The sequence below is a fragment of the Dermacentor variabilis genome, chromosome 4 (assembly GCF_050947875.1).
Source record: "Dermacentor variabilis isolate Ectoservices chromosome 4, ASM5094787v1, whole genome shotgun sequence".
In the NCBI taxonomy this organism is placed as follows: Eukaryota; Metazoa; Arthropoda; class Arachnida; order Ixodida; family Ixodidae; genus Dermacentor; species Dermacentor variabilis.
Genome location: NC_134571.1, coordinates 160,548,338 through 160,570,446, shown reverse-complemented (window position 1 = coordinate 160,570,446; position 22,109 = coordinate 160,548,338). Strand labels below are relative to the sequence as shown.

At 43.7% G+C, this 22,109-nt stretch overlaps 1 protein-coding gene across 1 annotated transcript in view; it reads left to right on the top strand.

Moving 5' to 3' along the window:
* Positions 1–6,418: 6,418 nt before the first annotated feature.
* Positions 6,419–22,109, top strand: part of LOC142578397 (uncharacterized) — a 41,100-nt gene continuing 25,409 nt past the window's right edge. Inside the window, exons 1-3 of the mRNA XM_075687789.1 lie at positions 6,419–6,596; positions 14,298–14,336; positions 20,518–20,601. Of these exons, the coding sequence (XP_075543904.1) occupies positions 6,548–6,596; positions 14,298–14,336; positions 20,518–20,601 (172 nt within the window). The 5' untranslated portion in view covers positions 6,419–6,547. The remainder of the gene's footprint in view (positions 6,597–14,297; positions 14,337–20,517; positions 20,602–22,109) is intronic.

The window sequence follows — 22,109 nt, the reverse complement described above, 5'->3', positions numbered from 1 at the left end:
AGCTCCAAAAATTCTATATATACTCCCTAAGCATCGTGAGGGAACTTGATGTCACTCTGTAAGAACGAAATGCCGTACTTATTGAACTGTTCTCCGTCCTGTGTAAAGCTTATATATCTACTGAGCATGTCAATATATGCTGGGTGCCTGGCCTTAGGGATATCGATGGTAATGTTCTGGCGCGCCAAATGACCATGTCAGTTGCATCGCAACCCATTAATCATACCGCTGCTGTCCCTGTCACAGATCTGAGACATTTCTTAGAAAAAAACTATAAAGTCACTGGCAGCGCTTGTTCGAAGCGCGAACAAGTAATATGCTGCACTTAATAAAGCGACAGCTAGGCTTATCACCATCTGCAACAAAATCACGCCGAGCAGTTGTCCTATTTGGTTGTCTCGAATAGGACACACATTTGGTACCCGTTTTCTCTAGTTACTGGAAATAAACCTCCAACCTGTGGTAGATGTGGGGAGAGGCTCACCGTCCTCCACGTCCTCCTGGACTGCCGGGAAGCTGAATCGGAGAGAAACAGACATTTCTCCCAAGCATAATGACAGGACATAGTTTCTCGGCCCAGAACCGTTTTCTTATACCAATACATTCCTAGGTTTCCTGGAAGATGGCTTACATGTTATTAGCCCAATAAATTTGCAGCGCATCCTTTATTCACAGGATGCAGCTGTGAAAGTAGATATGTATAGCACATGCATACATCGCCCTCGTGTTTCAAGGGCTCACGTGAGGCAGTAGCGCTCGAGCCAATTTTTGCACTTGACATATTTTTATATCGTATGATTTTTTCAGTGTGAATTTTAATAATACACGCCATTATTCCTCGCCAGAATAATATTACACGCAGATTTTAGGCACGTTACAGCCACTATTTTTAGGCCGCCTTACAGACACGTCACATCCACTTCATAGAACTCATCACTGTGAAGTCACGAACACTGGCATAGCCCTTTTTGGCCATACCGGCCCCTTGCACCGCTAAACTACAGCACATTGATTCATTACAATAAACGCGAGGTCTTCTTGGTTTCGGCAGGGTCCTTGGTTTGGCTTGGCCGATTGTGTGTTGTGTTCTTCAGTGCCGTTTGCCCCGACACGGCGGCAGCAACGCTGCAACAGATGGCTTCATTGAAATGAGGCGCGACAACGTGCTTGCGACATTTCCGAGGCTCATGGACACAGTACTGCGCGGCCTGAAATGGGAGATTTGTTCACGTTACCTTGACGACGAAGTTATTTTTGGACGGTCTTTGCAGAGCATAGTCATCGACTGGATGCTGCTTTGACGCGCGTTTCCCAAGGTTCCCTCACCCTCAGCTCAAAGAAATGTCACTTTAGCCAACTAGAGGCACTAATACATCTCGTGGGCAAGCGCGGTGTGCAACCAGACCAAAAAAGGCTGCTGCAGTTAGTGACTTCAAGCAACCGGAATGGCAACGTGAGCTGAGAAATTTATTGAGCCAGCTCCTACTTCCCTAGTTTAGTGCCCAAATTTGTCGATACTGCCCAGCCTCTAATTTCATTGCTGCGCAAGGATAAGCCCTTCACCTGGATAGAGATTGCGTTTACTCGTTACCTCAACTGAAGTTCCTGCTCCCTTCCGGAAACAAAATTTGTCATTTTGACCCCTCTGTCACAACACAATTCGACATGAACGCGACTGGAACCAGCCTCGGCGCAATCTTCGTCTAGAATTTTGGTGACGCCGAGCATGTCGCTGCCTACATGCCAGCCTTTCATTCAGAAAGTTCGAAGAGATTTATATCGTGACGGACCAAGAGTGGGTAGCTGTCATATTTGTCGTCCATAAGTTGTGTACATATATCTACGGGTGCCGCTTTGCTATCATTACTGATCACCATTCACTATGCTTGTTGGATCGTCTCCGCGACCTGTCTTGCCGTTTTGCTCAATATGCGGTACGTTTGCGGCAATTTAAATATGGAGCCCTTCATAAGAGGGGCCGCCATTATGTGGACGCCCACAGTTTTTCGAGGCTTCCTCTACCGGAATCTGCATGCAACGCAGATAATTTCGAAGACTTTATGGCTGCCATCGAAGACACTCATTTTTGCTACCTGGCCACCTTCCGCAAACAGCAGTTCGACTACCCCAGCTTGGATGTCCTCTTTGGCTTACCTGCTCAGCCTGCAGGTAACAATTGCTTTGCCATCTGTTGTGTCGGTAACGGCAGGTGGTGGGGACCCGGCGTCCAGAAAGCGCGAGGGAGCGCTGGCAACGCCGACAAGAAAGAGGGAGGCGGAGAGACGTCCGCTCTTGTGCCAACCACTGAAAGACAGGACCGACAAGCGGACGTTTAATCCACGAAGACTTCCCGGCCAGGCGTCATGACCTGATTGGTCGAACCCAAACACGTGACCAAAAGGGATGTGCCATCTAGCCAAACTAGACCCCAACATGTTTGAACAGTTCACACGAGCTTTCTCAGAGGGCGACATTATACCACACTATCCAAGATGGACTGCTCTACAAAAAATACGGGGCTGACGGTGTGGGCCTCCTCTTCGTGGTCCCTGTCAATTTGAGAACTCGCATTCTCCGCGCTAAACACGATGACCCGAACGCTAAGCACATGGATTTCACCAGAAAATGTCATCGCATTGATACCCTATACTCGCCTATTATGCGACGGAATGTAAAAAATAGGTGGGCAGCTGTGAAAAATACAAAAAATTGAAGCGCTCTAACACTACTCCGGCGAGACTCCTTCACCCTGTGGCACCACTATCACCCCCTTTCGAAATGGTGGAAGTGCATCTTCTCAGCTTATTCCCGCGCTGAACAAACGACCGCCGTTAGATTATGGTCTGCATCGACTATCTGACAGGTTATGCTGAAACCGCAGGGATGCCCATGGTCGCGGCTATCGATATTTTGGGATTCCTCCTGTATTCTGTTATACTGCGTATGGAGCCCCTCGAATTATTGTGACGCATCGTGGTCCCCAACTCACGACCGACGTAAAAATTAAAGAGCTGCGCTTATTTCCTTGCCGACCGCGCCACGTGACCTCACGTCATCTGCAGATAAATCATCTTGTCGAGCAGTCCAACAGATCCTTGACTGACATGCCTTCTAATAAAGAAAATTATGGCGCTTTACGTGCCAAAACAAAATTCTCATTATGAGGCACGCCGTAGTGTAGGACTCCGGAAATTTCGACCACCTGGTGTTCTTTAACGTGCACCTAAATCTAAGTACACTGGTGTTTTTGCATTTGCCCTCATCGAAATGGAGCCATCTTGGTCGGATTTGGATACCGTGACCTCGTGCTTAGCAGCCCAACACCAGAGCCACTAAGCAACCACGGCGGGTATGCCTTCGATTTTCGTCAATTCCAGCAACATATTTCATACGCCTACAACATCACGATGCATGAAACCACCGGCTGCAGCCTCTTCTTTCTTTATGTTAGACCCCGCCGCACCTTCCTTGACACCATTCTGCGTTTTATTAATGTGGACTCTTCTATCACCCAGGCTCTCTGCCGCGCTGAGGAAGGACGTCGCTTATCTCAGATCCGTACGTTGGCGTCCCAGGAGCGATCTAAGCTTATTTACGATTCATGGCGTAAGAATGCGTCTTACGACAAAGGGGACGTATTATGACTTTGGACAACACTACGCAAGCGCGGTCTCTGCCAGTAGTTTCTCGTTCGTTACAACGGGCACTTCGTCATTACCGATCACCTAAGGGATATGACCTAATCGATTGCTGGTCTCTTGTCTCATGGCAACCATTCTAAGAAGACGCAGCTTGTTTACGTCGCCCACCTGAAGGGCTGATATCCCATGATTCTTAGTGCACGTAACACTTACTAGCCGTGCGGGCTTCGTCTGGCAATGGGGGAATGTTACACTAGGGTGACTGCAAAGACGGAAGAAGAGGTTGAAGTGCGCTCATGTTTGGAGCGGCTCAGTGTTAGTGCGGCAACCCTTTTCATCACTTGATCTTTAAATAAACGCACACCATCGTAACAATCTATGTCAACGAGAGATTAAGGGAAGCCGAGGGCCTCGATTTTGTTAATCATCAATATATGTTCACAACAGGCAATGAAGCCAAGGAAAGCACCCAGGATATTAACTATGTTTGAAATTTTAATATAGCAAATGATACGTGAAAGAGAAAAATGAAAATGGACGAAACGATAACGTGTCGCTAGTAGGAGCCAAAAACACAACCTCCGCAATACGCGCGCCTTAAGCTAACAAGCATATCCAGTTTCCTTCTTATGTAATAGCGACATGATTACGCTTTCTGTACGTAGTTGGGTGAGCATTTTATGCTTTGAAACGAGCTAAGGACCTTTTATTCCTTGCCTTTTCATGTAATCATGCGGGAAATCTGGTGTGGTAAGGCGGTGTCTGTCAACGTTTTAATTTCTGTTGACGGTACATTCTCGGTGGTACATTGTCACGTCTTTGCACATGGAAAGGGTCCTTTGTTCACGCCTTGTGTCAGACGGTTCAGTCATGTCATTGCAGAAGAAGTGAGTACTCACAATGAGAGAAGGCAGCCGTGCACATGACAACTAATTTAGGTTCAATTCGCCGAGGTGTGTCGAAAAATTTCAATTCACTTCGGTAAGCAATATACTTCTTAATGCGCATCGATTATATGAGCATTTTAGCAGAATTATTGTCCTTGTCACCGTCATGTTCCGTATAAAATCCTAGTGCAGTAGGATCACTTTCCGTGTCCGCTGAGTAAAAAAAGAAGTGTGCGATGGTAAGCCGAGAAGGATGTTGTCTTGAGGAGCAGCGCCTTCCTAGAGAGCGTATCCTCAAACACTGTCGTGGTTGCGTACGCCTGTCCGCACGGCGTAGAAGATCCGCGACCCGCTTGCTACGTGTAGGAAGTAATCCGCGGCGGGAGCAAACACGGCGGCAAACGCAAACACCACGTAGTACCTCGCCGCACTACCTGGTGTCTCATGCGCACTGTCTGCCTGCGCGCCAACCGTTGGAGGTCACATAAATGAATTTCGAAGATGTGGTGAAGTCAGAAGCAGCACTAAGGGTTCGCTACCAGCGGCAGGCAATCTCTTTCATGCAAGCATTGTGACAGCAAATGATCGGGGTCATCGAGTGTGAACTGTTTATCTTTGCCTGTGCAGGCGAGACAACACGCTTGTTAGTTAAGTAAGCGAATTTTTGCTGCAATGTTGAAGGCAGATAAAATAAAAGCTTGCGTCTTTAGATCCAACACTTTGTTATCGCATTGAATGATTAGCCTTCCAGACGAAATTTTGACCTTTTTTACGTGGTAGTGCCTACTGCGACAGAGTATGCTCTTTGTTCGCGAAGGAGAACAAAAGTACGAATTTCTCAGCACTGTAGCACATAGAAAAAAAAAGACTAATAAGTACATTTCTGAAACCGCGACAACATTAGCTGCCGAGCGCGGATCTGCAAGCCATTGTGGCTAGCCCCTTCTCGTATTCTATGAAAATGAACAAAACCTATTTTTGCGCCTAATAATATGATTATAGTCATCGTCATCACAATAACCTAGGCACTTGAAGAAGGTGTATTTTTCGTATTGCAAACAAGCACCTTTGATTACCTTTGTTTCACATACATTTAACTTCTAAATCTTCATACTTGCCCCAGTAACTAGCTACGTGCTTAGTACTGCAACTAGCGTAGCAACACTTCCATGCCTTCTCATCCGCCACCATAACGTTCCACACGCCACTGTCATCGGTAGTGCTTAAAATAAAAGACAAACAGCTTGACCAGTGCTGTAAGCTATACCATACTATAGTGTGGCATTCTAGTGAAGATACGTGAGTTCAGCTGCCCTCAAAAGACTACTCAAGCAAAAATAACTTTCTCGATGAAACAACTGGCCTGAAAAGGAGTGTTGAGAGGAAAGCCTACATATCATAACAGGCAAATAGGTTACATACAAGCCAGCTTTCCAATAAAATAAACGATTTCAATGTAACAACCAAGTGTTAGGTAAAAACTGTGCGAATCACGTTTTCATAATACTGGCGTGCGCAGCTGCAACGAAGAAATTGATGTTTCTGCGAAGCCGTCACACGAAGTTGGCTTTGTCCCTGGAAAGCTTCCTCAACTTTTGAATAATGGGACGCATATTTTGGCGAAAGCAAATCAGGTGTCCTAGAAGGTACGCGAGGATTCAAAAGAGGATATTTTCGAAGGAAAGCTTGCAGCTGGACTTCCTGTTGCATTGTCAGGCGCTTATTTTCGAAGAAAGTGCACGGAAACAGCTGCTGATCAACCAGGAACTGTTTTCTAACATGACAGATTAGAGTATTGTTTCATGTTTGTGCAAAGCTTCCAGCAGCTTCGTTTACATAGCTGTGAAACCAGATCCACTTAAGTACGCTGCTACGTAGTTTCGAATGCCACTCTCTTCCCCATCTGTTTTGCGGCAAGGTGTACCCTATTGATAACCAGCAAAGTATTAGTGCTCGATAATGACATACACCATCGCCTTTGTCTAAACTCAGTTAAGCAAACATAGTATACCACTTATCATGAAATCAATTCTCTTGTCTCTCGCATACCTTGCATCAAACGTTTTTCGTAAGTAAGAGTCCGTCTTCGAAAAACCTCGTCTGGATATGCCAGGTTAGAGACGCCTGTGAGATATGGTGGCGTCACTGTATCCCTTGACGTCAGTGTAATTTGTTCTCTGCAGTTTTTTTTTTGACGATTGCACTGTAACATGGTAGCTTCAGAGTACCAGTTGGTGTGTGTGTATGCTTGAAATATTGCCTTATATTTAAGAGAAACGGGTATGCACATACTTACGTGAAACATTTTGCCGAAATTTACGCTTTGTTCAAGTTTCATAATTGCATAAGGTGGTGCCACTGTGTTTTCAATAGAAAGCAATGCAAAACGTAATTTGAATTTTGTTCCCTCATGGTTATGTCCTTAACAACATTAAAATACGCACAAATGCGAAGGGCTATAACGTAGGACGCAAATATTTTCCTTTGTGCGGTCTTATTTGAACATGCACGCAGATATAGCAAGAAAAGGGACTGACTAAACGAAGAAATAACTTAACAAGGACCGAATGAGTTAGTATACTTTAGGCACGATGTTATTCAGAAGTTCCAAAAACATTTATTAGTAATCGCACTGGCGCTCTGTATGGACTATACTTCTTTCCAATACAATGTAAAAATATATGTACATCGTAATTTAACGGCAAGAAAAATGTGGTTATAGCGAGGGAGGATGGGTTTGTTTTATAAATCGGAGCTCATATGTAGCACCATGACATGATGACGTGGCATTTCAGCCATCAAAGGAATAAATTAAGAAAGTTCTATAATTAAGCGAGGATGTTGGGCTCATTGATAAGGCAGAGGTAGTAGATATATACGGAAAGCTTTATTTGTAGTCTTGATTTAGACAACAGTAGCCGTATTGCAGGTGCAACAAACTGCTCTGTGTTTTACTTTGTACTTTACGTGATGAGCAAGTACGGACGTGCTTCAATGCAGTCAAAGAAGAAAAACAATCCATTACAGCCATTCATCTCAGTAATATTACACGGCTTGTCAACTAAAGAAACGACGAAACTTTTCGAAACTGTTTGTGCTTCCAAAATGTCTGCCGAGCCCTTTTGTGGCCAATAATGTTCACTTCTACCCTGCCATCTTTCGAAAATATTAGAGTATAAGGCAATATGTCAGAATATTTGGTTATTCGGTTGGCCACATAATGAGTCGCACAGACATGCCGGCGATATATCGCAATGTACTTAACTTGTTTGTGACAAATTCGGTTTCCTTAGCGACGGCTGCAGTTGCGCCCGAATTCCTAGCCAAACTGACATATTTTCGCAATGGGCCGCCTGAGGCGTATTTATTCGTAACATTGAGTTTCTCGTGAAAAACAACCCGAAGTCAAGAAAATATTCAAAGGGCATGTGTCCGCGTGAGCAACAGGAAGTTCTAGCGTGTGATTTTTTTGCTCTCTCGATGTACGGAATACTAATCGCCTTCGTCATGCTCAATTCGCGAAGCTATTTGCCAACAGGGTGGGATACATCTATTTTATAACATCTTATTTCGATGAAAATATTTTGTCAGGCTTTTGTAGCTTTATGCTCAGAAATAAACCCACACCCTCACCTTCATTCAAAAATATTTAGTATGATCGTGCAATAGTTTTGTCCAACATCCTGTGCACCAGCGCTAGACTCTGGAAGATTAGCCAGGAGACCCCTAATTATTGGCATTTAGAACACAATTTTCACATATCACAAACAGATATTGAATTCGTGCATTATATTCAATATGAGATTTGAGGCGTCTGCAATACTAAGTGCTTGGCAGAATTTCAGGTGTCATCACGGAAAAAGGCTAAACGCATCTCCACTCCAGTTCATTTTAATGATCACTTTCTCTTCTACGTTGAGTGTGCTGTGTCTTGAGTGAAAGAGGAATTCTTGCATTTACATTAAAAGAGAACAACTCGATTCTTCAGCGATGATTACCTTGTGCTTAAGTTATCTTGCCCACACAGAACTCTTCGCTTCAAAGTCTCAATGCGGGAATAGGCGATATCTGCGTAAACGCTTCCAATTTAAACACCTTTTTTACAAAAGAGTTGTTCACTTGGCATGGCTCAATAGTTCATTTATAAGACATATTACAAAAGCCAAACGTGTAGAGGAGTCTCCAACACGTACGCGCGCAAAAGTACTTTACCGCGCTGTTTTTCGGTGGAGCATATATAATTTTTGTGGCGTATCACAACCAAAGTCAACGCGTCGAGTCCAGTTTAAGGTGTTCATCATGCTGACAGCAGCGTATTTGTATTCGGACACTTGTTTGAGAGGTTTGTTATCAGTGTCATCTTGAGATAAAAGGGTCATGCTTTTTCGTGTAATTCTCATAAAGCTAATTCGCTAGGATTCAGTTTCATTTGCCGTTCCTTCCACCTATTTTGTCCAAACGATTATTATGCTTATTTTCTGATCACATATGGATTCTACCATTAAGTAAATAACTGTTTCTTCTGCGTAAGGCCTAATAAAACATCAGGCGAGAAACCATTACATTTGTCATTAGTACAAAGTGAGAAGAGCGTAGCTCTTTGATGGAGCCCTGGGGAACTCCTGAGCCGACTGCTCGTCTCGTACTTGTGGCGTCGCTGTAGAAAACAACCTCCTTTCTCTATGACAAATGAGCTGCCATCCAGTTTATGCGCATATCGTTTGGCAAACTCAGGTTCAGTTTATATAAAAATTTGGGGTCCGTAACTTTGTCTAATGGCTTTCTAAAATCAAGAAAATAATATCCACTTGCCTTCTAGTGTCTAGCATTGCTTACTTTACCATATTACTCTAGTAAGAACACTTGCGGTTGAAAAACGTTGTCTGAAACCATGTTGGTGACTGCCAATTAGTTTGCGCTCTTCAAGAAATTCAGTAAAGCGTTTAGTTAGTAAATGCTCTATCGTTTTACATTGTGTACTTTTCAAATATACAGGTCCTACTTTCAATCTACTTGTAAATCTAGATGATAAAGAATCAGCCAGCTTGGAGAAATTGCGAATGCTTTTCTAAAAAGAGATGCCGAGTGGGACTCCTAATAGCCTACTGACTTGTAAAAGGTGCCTATTGACTGGGCGAAAGTTAGCTGCTATAAATGCTATAAATAAATAAAATAAACAAAGTGAATAATTACAGTTCTGCACTTATTTACTTTATCTTTAGCACCATCTTTATACATCGCTATAACCTTACCGCATTAAGAGCACCACTCATTATATCTTTTTAAAAAGCATTCCGGATTTCGTCGTAGCCGGCTGATTCATTATCATCTGGATTTAGAAGTAGGTTGAAACGAGCCCAGAAAAGTCTCTAATGCGGTAGAGCGTCATCATCATTCGTAAACACTGTTACCATATAATTCCTAAACTTACAGACAATTGGAAACATTGGCAACAACCGGTGACAGGGCAATTATCTCTTGTTAAATAAAGATTGCTAACTTTTTGAGCGGACAGATAGCGCCAAAATTCCTGCGGTGTTGTTTTAATAAAACTCGTTAGCGACTCAATCATATATCGTTCTCTTGCACCAGCCAATTCAACTTTGAATGGATCACAGAGAGCATCGTGACATCGTGATTTTTCTCACTTCCTCTACTGTTATTATGATTCACAGGCATGCGCTTCGGACGACTCATTCATATTTAAAGCAGCGCCAAAAAACACGGAAAACGGAGGGCACAGACGAGCACCGACTGCCAACAACAACTTTATTGAAGCCTGCGCAAATATATACAATTCGGAACGGGCGTAAAAGGAGTGAATGAAGAAAGGGAAGACGAGTCATTTTCGATCAACTCCTGCAATGACAGGCCGCCATTGGAATATGAACCTGGCAGCGTTTAACGCTAGAACGTTATCTAGTGAGGAGAGTCTAGCAGTGCTATTGGAGGAACTAGAGGGCAGTAAATGGTATATAAAAGGGCTCAGTGAACTTAGGAGGCCAAAAGAAGCATATACAGTGCTAAAGAGCGGGCACGTCTTGTGCTACCGGGGCTTTGCGCAGAAACGAGAACTAGGAGCCGGATTCCTGATAATTAAGAATATAGCTGATAACATACAGGAATTCTATAGCATTAACGAGAGGGTGGCCGGTCTTGTTGTGAAACTTAAGAGGTACAATATGAAGGTTGTACAGGTCTACGCCCCTACATCCAGTCATGATAACCAGCAAGTCCAAAGCTTCTATGAAGACGTGGAATCGGCGATGGGTAGAGTGAAAACAAAATATACTATACCGATGGGCGACTTCAGTGCCAAGGTAGGCAAGAAGCAGACTGGAGACAAGACAGTGGGGCAATATGGCATAGGCACTAAGAATAGCAGAGGAGAGTTATTAGTAGAGTTTGCGGAACAGAATTATATGCGGATAATGAATACCTTCTTCTGCAAGCGGGATAGCCGAAAGTGGACGTGGAGGAGCCCGAGCGGCGAGACTAGACATGAAATAGACTTCATACTCTGCGCTAACCCTGGCATCATACAAGATGTGGACGTGCTCGGCAAGATGCGCTGCAGTGACCATAGGATCGGACGAACTCGAATTAGCCTAGACCTGAGAAGGGAAGTGAAGAAACTGGTACATAAGAAGCCGATCAATGAGTTAGTGGTAAGAGGGAAAAACTCCGTTAGACAGGATTCCAGTAAGCTATCGCAGGAGACGAAAGATCTGATAAAGAAACGCCAATGTATGAAAGCCTCTAACCCTACAGCTAGAATAGAACTGGCAGAACTTTCGAAGTTCATCAACAAGCGTAAGACAGCTGACATAAGGAGGTATAATATGGATAGAATTGAACATGCTCTCAGGAACGGAGGAAGCCTAAAAGCAGTGAAGAAGAAACTAGGAATTGGCAAGAATCAGATGTATGCGTTAAGAGACAAAGCCGGCAATATCATTACTAATATGGATGAGATAGTTCAAGTGGCTGCGGAGTTCTATAGAGATTAATACAGTACGAGTGGCGCTCACGACAATAATGGAAGAGATAATAGTCTAGAGGATTTCGAAATCCCACAGCTCACGCCGGAAGAAGTAAAAAAAGCCTTGGGAGCTATGCAAAGGGGGAAGGCAGCTGGCGAGGATCAGGTAACGGCAGATTTGTTGAAGGATGGTGGGCAGATTGTTCTAGAGAAACTGGCCACCCTGTATACGCAATGCCTCGTGACCTCGAGCGTACCGGAATGTTGGAGGAACGCTAACATAATCCTAATCCATAAGAAAGGGAACGCCAAAAACTTGAAAAATATATAGACCGATCAGCATACTGTCAGTTGCCTACAAACTATTTACTAAGGTAATGGCAAATAGAATCAGGAAGACCTTAGACTTCTGTCAAGCGAAGGACCAGGCAGGATTTCGTAAAGGCTACTCAACAATAGACCGTATTCACACTATCAATCAGGTGATAGAGAAATATGCGGAATATAACCAACCCTTATATATAACTTTCATTGATTACGAGAAAGCGTTTGATTCTGTCGGAACCTCAGCAGTCACGGAGGCATTACGAAACCAGGGTGTAGACGAGCCGCATGTAAAAATACTGAAAGATATCTATAGCGGCTCCACAGCCACCGTAGTCCTCCATAAAGAAAGCAACAAGATCCTAATAAAGAAAGGCGTTAGGCAGGGAGATACAATCTCTCCCATGCTATTCACAGAGTGTTTACAGGACGTATTCATAATCCTGGAGTGGGAAGAATTGGGGATAAAAGTTAATGGAGAATACCTCAGTAACTTGCGGTTCGCTGACGATATTGCCTGGCTTAGTAACTCAGGGGACCAAATGCAATACGTGCTCACTGACCTGGAGAGGCAAAGCAGGAGAGTGGGTCTAAAATTAATCTGCAGAAAACCTAAGTAATGGTTAACAGTCTCGGAAGAGAACAGCAATTTACAATAGGTAGTGAGACACTGGAAGTGGTAAGGGAATGCATCTACTTAGGGCAGGTAGTGTCGGCGGATCTGGATCATGAAACGGAAATAATCAGAAGAATAAGAATGGGCTGAGGTGCGTTTGGCAGGCATTCTCAGATCATGAACAGCAGCTCGCCATTATCCCTCAAGAGAAAATTGTATAATAGCTGTGTCTTACCAGTACTCACCTACGGGGCAGAAACCTGGAGGATTACGAAAAGGGTTCTACTTAAATTGAGGACGACGCAACGAGCTATGGAAAGCAGAATGATGAGTGTAACGATAAGGGATAAGAAAAGAGCGGATTGGGTGAGGGAACAAATGCCAGTTAATAACATCTTAGTTGAAATCAAGAAAAAGAAGTGGGGGCATGGGCAGGACATGTAATGAGGAGGGAAGATACGCCATGGCCATTAAGGGTAACGGACTGGATTCCAGGGAAAGGGAAGTGTAGCAGTGGTCGGCAGAAAGTTAGGAGGGCGGATGAGGCTAAGAAGTTTGCAGGGACGACAAGGCCGCAATTAGTACATGACCGGGGTTGTTGGAGAAGTATGGGAGAGGCCTTTGCCCTGCAGTGGGCGTAACCAGGCTCATGATGATGATGCTCGTTGCGAATTGTATATACTTGCGCAGGCTTCAACAAAGGTGTTGTTGGCAGTCAGCGCTCGTCATGTGTCCTCCCTTGCCCGTGTTTTTGGCGCTGTTTTAAATATGAATGAACCGTACCAACTAGCTCGCACCCAAACGCTTCTGAGTCTTCAGATGAGGCTTCATGTGAACAATTTTTCGCGAAACCCATTGTTTACTTCGGTAATTTTTTTAGAGCGCAGCACTTATGTGCGCGTTCCTACGCCGAGCGTCGGCCTTGTCTCTTAACCGAGCGAACGAGCACAGCGAAGGATGAAAGGGAAAGCGGAGAGCAGTAGGAGATGAAAGACAGTGATAGCCAAGAGAGCGGGAACAGCAAAGTGGAGGAGGAGGTTGTGGCGTAACGATAAGGAAAAAAGCGAAGGAGGGTAGGGCGAAAGCTTGAGAAGGAAAGCGTAGTACAGCGGCCACACGGGCTTTGCGGCGACGATGGCTGCGAGATGGCGCCCGAGTAGCGTGCATCTTCTGTATGGAAACAAAGCGCTGCATGAGAGGCGGCCTCTCTGCGGCGACTGCTGGGATCGCGCCCACGCGTGGCCTACGCGCCACCTCTCGCGATCTCCCGATTAGTGAGGCGGTCGCGTCACATGTGGCTCCCTTTGCAACGTGCCGCATGAGACAGATTGTCCGCGCCAGCCAATACACGCAATGCACCTCAAGCGGCCGATCGCGCGGCAATTTTGCGCGTATTCGCGGGCTTCTTTGAAGCTCGGAAAAACACATTTAAGTAGTACGTATTGGGCAGCCGAAATCTTTACCGGCAGTTTCTTTTTTTTTTGTTGCTCTGCAATTTTCTCATGAGCACGTTTGCTCTAATTATAATAATTGAGAAGTTGAATAATAATTAAGACTAGTTATCTAATCAGGCCGAGTGCGAAAAAATGTGTAAATCCAAGAGACGGCGAACAATCTTACCTTGCTTTGGTGCAGCTACGGGACACTGTATATATTTAATGTTTGGCTGAATTCACGTGAGACACCCTGAATTTTGTCTGGAGAAATAATGTATGATTTCATTATTTTCACTTCGGTTCTCCAAAAAATCGATATCTTAGTGTATACGACCTAACATTTGCGGGTTTCTCGAAGACGTTGTGTGCTTCCTTTTTCGCATGTCTACATTTATCGTCAAATACTTGCAGCAAATGCAGTTGTTGGACAAAGCGCAACATCTCCGCCTGGTAAGCACATACATGTGTTTTTTTACAGAATGTTTTGTGGAACTTTAACGCCAAGGTTCTAAGGCTCGGAACCAAGTACACACACATATATATATATATATATATATATATATATATATATATATATATATATGTGTGTGTGTGTGTGTGTGTGTGTGTGTGTGTGTGTGTGTGTGTGTGTGTGTGTGTGTGTGTGTGTGTGTGTGTGTGTGTGTGTGCTTGTGTGGCAATATATGCTTCCAACAACTCTTCTGACTAGGAAAATCTTATGTAGCATATTGGTTGGTACAGCGTTATTATTTCAAGCGCGGATAATATCTACACGGCGAAATCGGCACTTGCGAGATAGTTCTATAAATACGTTCAAGAAATATCGTTAAATCATTAAGTCAAGGCACATGTGTTGATTAAAAATTTGGAACATGCGAGCAATGAAATCATGCCTGCTAAGCTGGAATTGAACCACTTTCAGTATATCCGTGTGCAAATTTTTTTGAAACTGCATCAGCTATCGCATTATCGTGAACTCCAATATGCCCGTCTATTACTTTTTTTCCAAAATATGTAAATAGAATGACAATGTATTTAGTACTGCCTTTGAAAGCCGATTATTTCTGAAGTAGTGCACTTTTTAAGATTTCTTGTAAGCAGGCATCACGTTACTACTGCTTGCCTTTTATTTCTCATTCCCAACATCTGCCCAAAAGTAACGAACTATAAATGTAATTAGTGTTTATTTAACTAGGTAATATATGCCTATATGAGTATATGGTAATATGAGTATTGGAAATAGGTGCCGGGGTAGTTGTCTCTTTCATATCTTTACTTATACAGGCACTACAACCATATGGCAGGCATTCTTTAAAACACCTGGTCGAACTAAAGGAACCCATTGTATATATTGTTACGGTGCATTTGGGTAGGACTGTGACGCAAGAGAGAGACGAAGAGGAAATGGTAGCAAGTACAAGTGATGCTCATTCTGTTGCCAATCGGAGACAGTAGACCATTTCTTGTCGTCTCGCAGGCGTTTCTCCATTATAAGAAAACGACTACTCGAAACCCCCCTACGAGAAATTGGGCTAAATTTATCAATGCTGGCGATCCTATCCTTGAGGCCTCCATTATTGGGTTCAGTCACAGAAATGTTTGCTTGGCAATCCAAAATTACCAAATCGAAACCAATCGATTACCATGTTAGATTGATCGTTCGCCCACCCCACCATAGCTTTTATTTCTTATCTATTAGATATCTTTATACACAGTATTAATCTGATTTTTATTTCTCCACGCAGAAAACGTTCACTTTTTAAGCGCCAACGTTCAAATTGTTAACTCCTTTGTTTCGTACACGTAATTTCCCACCCGTTCGTGGAAAATCCCCCAGTGTGGGTATATGCCACAGCCGCTTAGGACAACGACAACAACAAATTATCCCACGGAATGCGCCCATGGCGCCGTTCGTCGGGCTCTTTAAACTCGCCAGATTGCCTATGATCGACCTACAGCGGCTAAGGCATCATGAAAGATGCGCTACTACAGTAGCAACCGGAACACCAGTTTTATCCCGCAAATCTCGTTCTTCTGTCTCCATGTCGCCCTATACCGGGCCCTCCCCTGTATTGCGAAGATTAGGTCTCTTAAAATATAAATTCGCCTTGTTGATGACAGGCGGTCCTGGTCCCACCTACGAAGTGACGTCGTCTACGTGTCTCCTTTAAAGTCATACTGTTCATCTTGTTCGCTATCGTTCTAAGAAGCGCAGGGACGGCACTGAAGCCCCAGGGGGTTATGTTAAGCTGCATTTGGGCAGGATCGTGCGTGCAAGAGAGAGACGAAAAGGAAGCGTTAGACTGTCTCTTGGAGTTTTGACATTTGCACCTGCTCGCACAATTACTACTAACTTTCCCTATGTATATAGTGCATACATTCGTGCATCGGGCGTTGTCTTCGTAACAGTATTTATGCGCGCTTATTAATATATGTGTACACATTCCTTTATCATCGTTCCTTCAACAAGCATCATAGATTGCCTTCGTCTTCGAGACCATGGTCCGTGATCGTATCATCTGTGTTAACATTAGCATTATCGCATAGATGAGTAACGACGTACAGATTAAAGATAAACTGAAGGCGGGCGAGCATCAAGTTTTGCGAACAAACCGAATAGAAATGGTAAGGGCCAACTATTTCATCGAATAACGAATAGCCAAACGTAGAAGCATATATTTAGAGTACGCATATTTACTTCGATATATTTACTTATGAACAATCTGTGGCTTGGCGTTCTTTGGCCATACCTGACCCTTGCGCCAATAAACACCACACATTCATTCATTATAAACAATATTCTACTTGCTCAATAACTGGTTTACGGAAAAGCTGGAAGTTGTGGAAAAATATAGCTTCTAAAGGACATGTGTGCGGTGAGCACAAGTAAATAGGTACTTTGCACGAAAAAGGTAAGATCGAACGAAATCAGTCTTCCTTTGATCTGCCAAGGAGAAAACGATAGTCGGGCAAAAGCTGCACAGAAACGCTTTTACAAAGCGCATTGCCCCTTTCTACAGTTTGACCGCATTGAAACTACTACAGCGCAAGTGCAAAACAATATGGTCAAGCAGGCCGACAGCAATTGCTGCGCTGGCAAAAATGGCATGAATAGAAGACGTAGTGCACTTTGCACATAAAATCAAAAGTGCTTTTGGTAACAAGCACAAAAAATAACCGAAAACGCAGTATGGGAACAAACGCAGAGCACGGGTATGTGATTATGCGGTTACTAAAGTTTAAAAGAAGAAGGAGAAAACAGCGGCAATCGCTCCTTCCCTGATTAGAATAGGCATAAAAAAAGAGGAGGGCACTTGTACCGTTTTTCCAAGCTGTTACAGAAGAGAACGCAGTCAATACGGCTTGAGGATTGCCGCTAATAAACCTTGCGATGAAAACTAGGGGCAAGAAAATGACAGCGAATGAAGTACACTTTATTTCCTAGGCGCGGACAACTATACATGATCTCACAGGCTAGATTAACTGTATAGCCGTGTGGCTATAAAACGCCGAAGAACACAGAGGGAGCGCACGCGTAAGAAAGACAAGTTGGTGCACGAACATTCATGAACGAAACAAAACGAGAAATAACGACAGGGTTACCAGAAACAAAACTTTTGGACTAGAAATTGCACACAGAGGGGGCACATGGATATCACATTTAGATTTAGACCATTGTAATTGAAGCTGCTTTATATAGTTGCAGTGCGGAAGAAATCTGACCGTCGATCGGGGTCGGTATAACATAAACGTACCACGCATAGATCATTATAACACGTATTGTAAACATACTGGTCCCGCGTCAGCATAAACAATTTTCTGCTTCGCTATTGCATGTAATGCTACCTGATAGGCATGTACGAGCTACACAGAAAAGGTATATGGTTTCAACGGGAGCTATTTTTATAGTCAGAGAAATAATGGTATGCAATAACCTCATAGTGTATATTTGCAGTGCGGAAGAAATCTGACCGTCGATCGGGGTCGGTATAACATAAACGTACCACGCATAGATCATTATAACACGTATTGTAGACATACTGGTCCCGCGTCAGCATAAACAATTTTCTGCTTTGCTATTGCATGTAATGCTACCTGATAGTCATGTACAAGCTACACAGAAAGGGTATATGGTTTCAACGGGAGCTATTTCTATAGTCAGAGAAATAATGGTATGCAATAACCTCATAGTGTATATTTGCAGTGGCACGAAAGGCACGCTTCTGGTACACGGCCAGCTTGCGCACGGTTGCACGATAGTAATGGGAGCGTCCTCGCATTCATCCGTCGTGACAGCTACCGCTTTGAGCCGCTGTCATTTAGCTGCTGCATCTTCGGTCGCAGCTTCTACGGTCAGAGGCAATGCCGAACAATGCTCCGGGTTCCGAACGCGTTGATTCAGGAAGTGGCCTTCGAAGTACCGGTTGGCTTTCGTGTACGCGTAAGGCACGGTGCTAAGGGGCAACACCCCCCACCCCCCATACCAGAGTGTAATATAGTGGCGGGAATAACCACCTCCAAATGAATGCTCAATGAATTCTTGAATATCTGTTTCGTTATCCATTAATAGCAAACAATTCAGCAGCGCAATTTAATGCGTATGCGCGTCATACTGTGTTCAGAGTATTGGTTTAAAGAGTAAAAAAGACGCTAGGCGATCTTTTATCCTCAAATTTCTGCGTTGTCGTTGCCGATAGGGCTAATTAAATGTACAGACGAAAACTGTAAACAAACCAAAGCCAGCATGGAGACCCCGCATCTCCCTCCTTCGCTTGCTTCACGGCTTCAGACACGCACCGCCTATTTCGAGAGGTGGCCACTTGCGCTTGCGAATGAAACAGTACCGCCAACTAGCGGCCTGAGCCACTCAGGCATACATCAAACGGCACTTGGGACAGGGCTTCGGCTTTGAGCTTCCGCGTAATCTAATTAAGTTTTGTTGTACGTTTGAACTACAATCCGAAGCTATGATGCCTGAAGCTTGTGCTCAAGTCACAATTTACGAACTTTTGGACGTAATTTGCTTTGAAATATTGAACCATTCAATAAGCCACTTGTGCTTGGCGGAGGGCCTAGAAGAATGAGGACGTATGCTACACTTCCGCACACATGCTCGCGCCAGTGACGTACGTCGTTTGGGGTGGTTGTGCTTACCTAACGTCGTCTAACGTCAGTTGGGATGGGGTACTTGTCTAAGGTTGGCAATAGCATAGCTATACATATACGTTCCAAAGGTAGAATGAAGACGAATTTTTTTTATAGATGTACTTCAGCATATCATAAGTCAGTAGTACCACACAGATTAAAAACAATAATATTATATTAGGCACATATCCAATTTGGTAAAATATGTCGGCGGGAACTGTTCTGATATTTAGCCAATTTGCCGCAAACGTATTCTGTACTTTAGAACATCGTTCTGGGCTAGTTGGTGCATTGCTTTGAAGAACCAAGTTCCTGTGGTTCTCTTTTTCAAGGCGCAACTTGGTTCTTCAAAGCGTATTCAGTATTCTGGGTCCAAATCAGGCTTCTTTTAAAAAGTTTCCCCCGTAGCTTTAATATTAGTTACTATACTTACCTCTTGGTTACCCTACATTTAGTTTTGAAAACAACGTAATACGTTTAGTAGAAAAAAAGGAGAGGTTGAGTTTTCTTCGAAGAAATCCTCATATCGTTATCTTCAGACCATTTCTTTGTTGCCTTGAATTATTGGCAACAAATACAACCTTACCTGTTTATAGCATTGTGGTGTCATAGCGTAACCTGTCCATTGATTGCAATTCATAAGGGAGAAAATATATCTCCTTTAAACGATCAATAAAATCAGGCCCACTATGCTACTTTTTCGGACACCTGAAGTGTTTTCGTTAAAGTTTGAGGTATAGTTATTTGGGGGCCTGTAATGTAGGTTCGAGAATAACATGTCATTTTCCCTTGCACGCACGAGATATCTTGTTAAATCATGACAAAATCTCATTGTGCACAAAATTGATTATTTTGTAAAATCAAGATATATACGTACTGCTACCTTCATTATTTTCTAGTAGACTAATATGAATTTTTTCCTTGGCAATAAGGTTAGTTTCATAGACTTACCTTTTCGTAACCATATTGCGAAGGCAATATCAGTGGAAATTTGGCTAGAAATTTTTGTTGAGGAATGTGCAACAAAAGAAGCCGGGAACTGAACGATGTATCCATAGTGGGTGGTTGGAGTCGACATGCAAATAACTTGTTCAATCGCTCACTAGCTCGCTTAGCGCCCGTGTTGTGTTTGTGTTCTCTTCCACTGTCCCAGTCTTAATTTGTGGTCAGTATGATAGGCAGCAAACACCAACAAGGCCAACCTGAAGTTCTTCTTTTCGCTTACAAAGTCGCTCGACAGCTTGTTCGTTCGTTCGGTTGCTCGTTCTCTTATTCGTTTGTTCGCCCACTGGTTCAATCATTCATGCATTGTCTGCATCGATAATACCTGTCGATGGTTTCTGCATAACTTTATGAGCGCATCGGTTCACTTGCAAAAGAGGTAGTGCTATGATCACTTTATCAAAATCGAAGTTTGATCAGTCCATGAATAAAAAAAAACATGTGCGAACAGTCCTAATTAGGTTTCAACGCTTCATGTCTACAGCATCTGCCGCACAAATACCCCCACCTTCAGGAGAAACTCCTACAGCAACTTCACCAACACCTGGAATCGGAATGCCCCAACATGGTAAGTTTGTCACTCTAGGAGTATTATATAAATAAAATTTGGCTGATGAATTTCGAGTTAGATGATAGAGGGGAGAGCTATATTACATTATGTGGAAGATGCACAGTGTTCTTAGTGTTTGCGACACAATTTCCTCTGCTGCCTCACACCCTTATTTCAATAAATAGGCAAAAGCAGTTGAATTAGCTTAACATTAGGTACGTAGTTAATGTGGTTGTGTAAATTCAGATGTGTAAGATCATTTTGAACGCAGGCCGTCCGTTATTGCACCATATGTGAAATTCCTAATACGTACTGTTTCCGGATTAACACTGTATTAAATAATTTCCCAAGAAATAATAAAAAAATATATGAAAATATATGGCGCATGGATGCTGTTCCGAAGATTCTAACCTATGCTGTCTTGCCTGACACACCCGCATTGTCGCAAGCCGTTTAGCAGGTTCTTCGGGAGTCTATTGGGCAAGCCTAGTCCGCATATTTCGCTGGTCTTCTTGAGTTTGTGCCTGGCGCCTGCCAAGAACATCGGGGTTGGTCGACTCGTGCACGGCCTGCTGCCGCTTGCATTGCTGCTCCATCCTTCCCGTTCAGCGATCAGGCTGTCGACCGCCCGAAAAACCCGGTAAATTCGTAGCCCATAGAGTCCGTAGCAAGTGGCAGACGAGGTGAACCCAGCGTTCCTCCGCGTGCCATACGCCTCTGCGACGCCCCACCTCCTTTGTCCTCACCCTTCTGCTGCGCGCTCCTTCTTACCTTTCCCAGCATGCACTCCCCCTCTCCAGCTCCAGGTGTCCTCCTCCTTCGTTTCTCGCTTCACTCTCCTTCTTTGGCGGTCTACCTTTATCTCGCCGATTTCACAGAAGAAGAGGAGACACGGACGCTTGCGCGTGAAAAAATTATTTTCGATGACCTAAAGAATATGTAACCATCCCTCTAAATATGCATGTCATGGAACGTTATGGCGCTAGGAGGTCACATAAATCAAAAGTGGCTTTTAATAGGGGTGATATTTCGACGAGACAACTCATGTTCTTGCAAAGTGTTAACGAAGAATACAACTTATTGGCGCTATGTGAACCAGCGACACAGTTTCCGGCTGCCACACTGCGAGCATACATCCTTTTCAAGTGCACTGTTACGTGCACAGAAATAGTGATGATACCAGCAGTAACAACAGTGATTAAGGGAAAGCCCAACATCAAGCTTTCAACAATTGTTGTGCTGTCTCACAAATTATTGCAAGGGATCTTTATTGCGATGATTTAAATATGTGCAGCCCAGTCACCGTTTATCAGTGTATCTTTTAAGGATTTCCCACTGACTGACCAGGAACACCTTTTATGTCTTAGGATATCATTACATGCATAGAAATAGGAATCTATAACCCCCCGTTTCAGCATTACGCCCAGAAAAAAACTTTGATACTACATTAGAGATTTCAGATTCCTCTTTCTTCCGCCTCTATCTTGATCTATCCCTGTCTATATCCAGCTTCTATGGACACGTAC